A 6,893-nucleotide genomic window follows, 5' to 3' on the forward strand; every position below is an offset into this window, starting at 1 on the left:
TAAATGCATTGAGTTGCTGCCATGTGATTGGCTGATTAGGTAAATGTGTTAACAAGAAAATGAACTGCTGTACCTAATAAAGTGGCCGGTGAGTGTATATCTATATATATAGATAAATCCATATATACAGGTAAATAGATCTATATATATATATCTATATATATATATAATATATATATATAGATATATAGATATATAGATAGACGGTAGAAAGGGTAAAAACTGATCCATTGTGTTTGACTGAAGGAGTGTGATGAATGAACGGTGTTCTAAACATGTTTTCAGGTAGAAACAATCGGCGACGCCTACATGGTGGCGTCGGGGATTCCCACCAGGAACGGGGACCAACACGCCGCGGAGGTCTCCAACATGTCGCTGGACATTCTGCACGCCATCGGGTTCTTCAAGATCAGACACATGCCCGAGATTAAAGTCAAGATCCGCATCGGGCTGCACTCAGGTTCGGTCTAACCCTAGTCTCTCACAGCTAGACCACCTAAGTGTGCTCTGGATCCAGGCTGTTTAGTTTCTACTATACGGGGAAACAGGCCTGGCTTGTTTTAGTTTCTTTAAACCAATCACAATCGTCTTGGGCGGCGCTAAGCCCAGGAAGCCGTAATGTGCCTTTTCAATATAGTGACATTTGGTGCAGACCATGGACCTTAGGTTTTAGCAACATTATGAGCTCGATCAGTTCGAGCGAAGCGCAAACGGTAGACTACAGCAGGGAAGAGGAAGGGGAGGAGTTTGATGTGGTAAACTAGTTGTAGATGCCCGGTAAACCAGACTAGCTTAACCCTTACCCTTAAATACAGTCACCCTAACCAGGGTTTCCAGATCCTCTGAATGCCTTAGAGTTATCTCTTATTCAAAACCCTGATTTAACACTGCTTTAAATCAACTTCAGCAGTGACTGGTTGTGAGAGGAGTGTGGATCCATGGGGCCAGCAGCGGAGGGTTAGGGCTTAAAGGCCTACTTCACCGGTTGGAATATGAAGGTGTATTGAACTCGGAGATCCTATGAAGTATAAATGTGCAAAAAAAATTGAAATCGGATCATCCTAGCCTGAGAAAAGGCAGAAAGAGTGTTTTATGGTCTCACTGTCTAACCCTACATTTCTCTTTCTGTGACAAACCTTCATATTCTAACCGGTGAAGTAGGCCTTTAACTTCTCCTGCTTTGGTTTTTATCATCAAAGCTGCTGACTAAGTTTCAGCTTCAGAAACTCTTTGTTCTGTGGTTGGGAATTCATTTCCTTCATCATGTCTAAGGGATGTTCCTCTGTGTGCAGGTGCTCTAACCCTAACCCTAACCCTCTAACCCTAACCCCCTAACCCTAACCCTGCTCTAACCCTAACCCTCTAACCCTAACCCTCTAACCCTAACCCATGTCTAAGGGATGTTCCTCTGTGTGCAGGTGCTCTAACCCTAACCCTAACCCTAACCCTAACCCTAACCCTAACCCTAACCCTCTAACCCCCTAACCCTAACCCTGCTCTAACCCTAACCCCTAACCGTAACCCATGTCTGAGGGATGTTCCTCTGTGTGCAGGTGCGGTGGTGGCAGGAGTGGTGGGGCTCACCATGCCCCGGTACTGTCTGTTTGGGGACACAGTGACCTTGGCCTCGATCATGGAGTCCAGCGGACTGCGTATGTTCAGTAAAATCACTGATCGATCAAGTGTTTGAACATGAATGAGTCAATAACTCATATTCACTATATGTGTGTATATATATATATATATATATATATATATATATATATATATATATATATATATATATATACATACATATATATATATATATACAATCATATGAAAAAGTTTGGGAACCCCTCTCAGCCGGCATTATAATTGACTCTGCTTTCACAAAAAAAATATAAAAGTGGTATGTCTTTAATTTACCAGGAACAGCTAAGTACTGGGATGTTTTCCAAACAAAGATTTTTTGAAAAGCAGTATTTGGTTGTATGAAATAAAATAAAATGTGAAAAACTGGCTGTGCAAAAATATGGGTACCCTTGTGGTTTTGTTGATTTTAATGCCTGTAACAGCATGTAAAACTGATGATTTTAAACACAAAGTTGGTTGGATTATGTTGTTAAGCCTTGAACCTCATATAATTGTCTGTTTAATCATGAGAAAATGTATTTTAGGTGCCTAAATGCAAGTTGCACTTCTCTTTGACTCTCTGCTGAAGTGAGACAGAATGGGATCATCAAAACAGCTCCCAAAAGATCTTAAAAACAAAGATTATTCATTGTCATGGTTTAGGGGAAGGCTACAAGAAGCTTTCCCAAAGGTTTCAATTGTCAATTTCTACTGTAAGGAACGTTGTCAGGGAATGGAAGGACACAGGCACAGTTGCAGTTAAACCCAGGTCTAGCAGACCAAGAAAAGTACAAGAGCGGCATATGCGGCGGATTGTGAGAATGGTTGCACACAACCCAAAGATCACCTCCAAAGACCTGCAAGAACATCTGGCTGCAGATTGTGTATCTGTACATGGTTCTACAATTCAGTGCAATTTGCACCAAAACATCTGTGCAAATCTGTATACGCCACAGATACAGTTGCATGGAGTATGCAAAAGCTCATTTAGACAAGCCAGCTTCATATTGGAAGAAAATGCTTTGGACTGATGAGACAAAAATTAAGTTATTTGGTCTTTATAAAAAGCAGATGTTTTGGTGCAAATTGCGCTGAATTGTTGAACGATGTACAGATACACAATCTGTAGCCAGATGTTCTTGCAGGTCTTTGGAGGTGATCTGTGGGTTGTGTGCAACCATTCTCACAATCCTCCACCTATGCCGCTTCTGTTTTTTTCTTGGTCTGCCATGCCTGGGTTTAACTGCCACTATGCCTGTGTCCTTCCATTTCCTGACAACGTTCCCTACAGTCGAAATTGACAATTGAAACCTTTGGGAAAGCTTCTTGTAGCCTTCCCCTAAACCATGACAATGAACAATCTTTGTTTTTCAGATCTTTTGGGAGCTGTTTTGATGATCCCATTCTGTCTCACTTCAGCAGAGAGTCAAAGAGAAGTGCAACTTGCATTTAGGCACCTAAAATACATTTTCTCATGATTAAACAGACAATTATATGAGGTTCAAGGCTTAACAACATAATCCAACCAACTTTGTGTTTAAAGTCATCAGTTTTACATGCTGTTACAGGCATTACAATCAACAAAACCACAAGGGTATCCATATTTTTGCACAGCCAGTTTTTCACATTTTATTTTATTTCATACAACCAAATACTGCTTTTCAAAAAATCTTTGTTTGGAAAACATCCCAGTACTTAACTGTTCCTGGTAAATTAAAGACATTCCACTTTTATATTTTTTTTGTGAAAGCAGAGTCAATTATAATGCCGGCTGAGAGGGGTTCCCAAACTTTTTCATATGACTGTATATACACACATATATACAGTATCTCACAAAAGTGAGTACACCCCTAACATTTCTTCAAATATTTCATTATATCTTTCCATGCGACAACACTGAATAAATGACACTTTGATACAATGTCAAGTAGTCAGTGTACAGCTTGTATAACAGTGTAAATTTACTGTCCCCTCAAAATAACTCGACACACAGCCATTAATGTCTAAACTGTTGGCAACAAAAGTGAGTACACCCCTAAGAAAAAATGTCCAAATTGGGCCCAAAGTGTAAATATTTTGTTTTGCCATCATTATTTTCTAGCACTGCCTTAACCCTCTTGGGCATGTAGTTCACTAGAGCTTCACAGGTTGCAACTGGAACCCTCTTCTACCCATTCATGACGACATCAAGGAGCTGGTGGATATTAGAGTCCTTGCGCTCCTCCATCTCCCGTTTGAGGATGCCCCAAAGATGCTCAATAGGGTTTAAGACTGGAGATATGCTTGGCCAGTCCATAACCTTTACCCTCAGCTTCTTTAGCAAGCCAGTGGTCGTTCGGAGGGGTGTTTGGGGTCGTTATCATGTTGCAGTACTGCCCTGCGGCCCAGTTTATGAAGGGAGGGGATCATGCTCTGCTTCAGTATGTCACAGTACATGTTAGAATTCAATGAACTGTAGATCCCCAGTGCTGGCAGCACTCATGCAGCCCCAGACCATGACACTCCAACCACCATGCTTGACTCTAGGCAAGACACACTTGTCTTTGTACTCCTCACCTGGTTGCCGCTCCACACTCTTAACATCATCTGAACCAAATAAATGTATTTTGGTCTCATCAGACCACAGGACATGGTTGCAGTAATCCATGTCCGTAGTCTGTTTGTCTTCAGCAAACTTTTTGTGGGGTTTCTTGTGCATCATCTTTAGAATAGGCTTCCTTCTGGGATGACAGCCATGCAGACCAGTATGATGCAGAGTGTGGCGTATGGTCTGAGCACTGACATGTTGACCCCCCACCCCTTCAAGCCCTTCAGCAATGCTGGCAGCACTCATACGTCTATTTTCCAAAGCCAACCTCTGTGTATGACGCTGACCACGTGCACTCAACCTTCGTAAACTGGGCCGCAGGGTGGTATTGCAACATGATAACGACCCCAAACACACCTCCAAGACGACCAGTGGCTTGCTAAAAAAGCTGAGGGTAAAGGTTATGGCCTGGCCAAGCATGTCTTCAGACCTAAACCCTATTGAGCATCTTTGGGGCATCCTCAAACAGAAGGTGGAGGAGCGCAAGGTCTTTAATATCCACCAGCTCTGTGATGCTGTCATAAATGGGTGGAAGAGGGTTCCAGTTGCAACCTGTGAAGCTCTAGTGAACTACATGCCCAAGAGGGTTAAGGCAGTGCTGGAAAATAATGGTGGCCAGTGGCCACACAAAATATTTACACTTTGGGCCCAATTTGTAAATTTTTTCTAAGGGGTGTACTCACTTTTGTTGCCAGCAGTTTAGACATTAATGGCTGTGTGTCGAGTTATTTTAAGGGGACAGTACATTTACACTGTTATACAAGCTGTACACTGACTACTTTACATTGTATCAAAGTGTCATTTATTCAGTGTTGTCCCATGGAAAGATATAAAGAAAAATGTGAAGAAATGTGAGGGGTGTACTCACTTTTGTGAGATACTGTATATATATATATATATATATATATATATATATATATATATATATATATATATATATATGACCCTAACCCTATCTCCCTTCAGCCTACAGGATCCACATCAGTCTGGCGACCGTCAATGTCCTGAAGAGTCTGAACCTGGGATACGACATCGAGACACGCAAGTATCCGGTAGCTGCTGATACATTCACACTTTTCACTTCATTACAAGCATTATATTAACCCTAGTTACTGCATTACAGATATGACCATAACAGTAGGGTCAACCCTTATATGGCTGACTGTTACTGCATTACAGATATGACCATAACAGTAGGGTCAACCCTTATATGGCTGACTGTTACTGCATTACAGATATGACCATAACAGTAGGGTCAACCCTTATATGGCTGACTGCTCCGTCTAGTTACTGCATTACAGATATGACCATAACAGTAGGGTCAACCCTTATATGGCTGACTGTTACTGCATTACAGATATGACCATAACAGTAGGGTCAACCCTTATATGGCTGACTGCTCCTATATTAACCCTAGTTACTGCATTACAGATATGACCATAACAGTAGGGTCAACCCTTATATGGCTGACTGCTCCTATATTAACCCTAGTTACTGCATTACAGATATGACCATAACAGTAGGGTCAACCCTTATATGGCTGACTGCTCATTACAGATATGACCATAACAGTAGGGTCAACCCTTATATGGCTGACTGCTCCTATATTAACCCTAGTTACTGCATTACAGATATGACCATAACAGCAGGGTCAACCCTTATATGGCTGACTGCTCATTACAGATATGACCATAACAGTAGGGTCAACCCTTATATGGCTGACTGCTCCGTCTCAATAGATAGATAGATAGATAGATAGATAAATAGATAGATAGATAGATAGATAGATAGATAGATAGATGACTGCTCCGTCTCAATACTTTGATCGTAAATGTAACTGAGATGTTCATCTAGAAAACTGCCGTGTTGATGAGGAGAAAACAAAGAATCAGTAAAAATCTCATCAGGTCCAATGAAACACTGAAACCGCGTGTGTGTGTGTGTGTGTGTGTGTGTGTGTGTGTGTGTGTGTGTGTGTGTGTGTGTGTGTGTGTGTGTGTGTGTGTGTGTGTGTGTGTGTGTGTGTGTGTAGTCGCCGCCCCTCGTGGATACGTACTGGCTGAGTGGAAGAGTTGGCTTCGACAAACCACTTCCCGTTCCTCCTGACCTCACCGGAGGGTAAGAACCAATCACAAGCCCCGAACCTCGAGCCTTGAAGTTATATTTGCGAAGTATAAAGTCAGCTAACCCTTACCCAAAGCAATGAGCGTCAGTGGAAGTGTGTGCTAATATATTTTATTTATCTCGCTCTCGCTCTCCCTCTCCCTCTCTCTGTCTCTGTCTCTGTCTCTCTTTTCTGTCTGTCTCTCTATCTCTCTGTCTCTGTCTCCGTCTGTCTGTCTGTCTGTCTGTCTGTCTGTCTGTCTGTCTGTCTGTCTGTCTCTCTCTCAGTGCCGGCCATGGACTCACGCTGGAAGAGATTCCACCAGATAGACGGCAAAAGTTTTTGGATCGACAAGCAAGGGCGGCGAAGAAATGATTTTAACACACACACACACACACACACACACACTCACACACACACACACAGTTACAGTCTCACAGAAGGAGCGGACAGAAATATGTAAATGTATAGTAGAAATACTGTTCACAATGTAAAGCCGATTTGTTAATGTAACATGAAAACCCTTCGACATGAAACTTGTTTCCAGTTGTTCAATAAAATGTTCAGAAACCAAATCTCTCAGTTCTT

The 6,893-nt window shown here is 42.0% G+C and overlaps 1 protein-coding gene across 1 annotated transcript in view; it reads left to right on the forward strand.

Annotated features, from left to right (window-relative positions):
- The window catches only part of LOC307269053 (retinal guanylyl cyclase 2-like), a gene marked incomplete at both ends in the record, with an annotated part of 25,164 nt that extends 18,484 nt beyond the window's left edge, over nt 1-6,680 (forward strand). Inside the window, 5 exons of the mRNA XM_080051876.1 lie at nt 286-460; nt 1,554-1,652; nt 5,168-5,253; nt 6,234-6,319; nt 6,593-6,680. Coding sequence (XP_079908002.1) covers nt 286-460; nt 1,554-1,652; nt 5,168-5,253; nt 6,234-6,319; nt 6,593-6,680 — 534 coding nt within the window. The remainder of the gene's footprint in view (nt 1-285; nt 461-1,553; nt 1,653-5,167; nt 5,254-6,233; nt 6,320-6,592) is intronic.
- Between the last annotated feature and the right edge of the window lie 213 nt (nt 6,681-6,893).

Source organism: Ammodytes marinus, assembly GCF_949987685.1.
Source record: "Ammodytes marinus genome assembly, chromosome: 23".
NCBI lineage: Eukaryota > Metazoa > Chordata > Actinopteri > Uranoscopiformes > Ammodytidae > Ammodytes > Ammodytes marinus.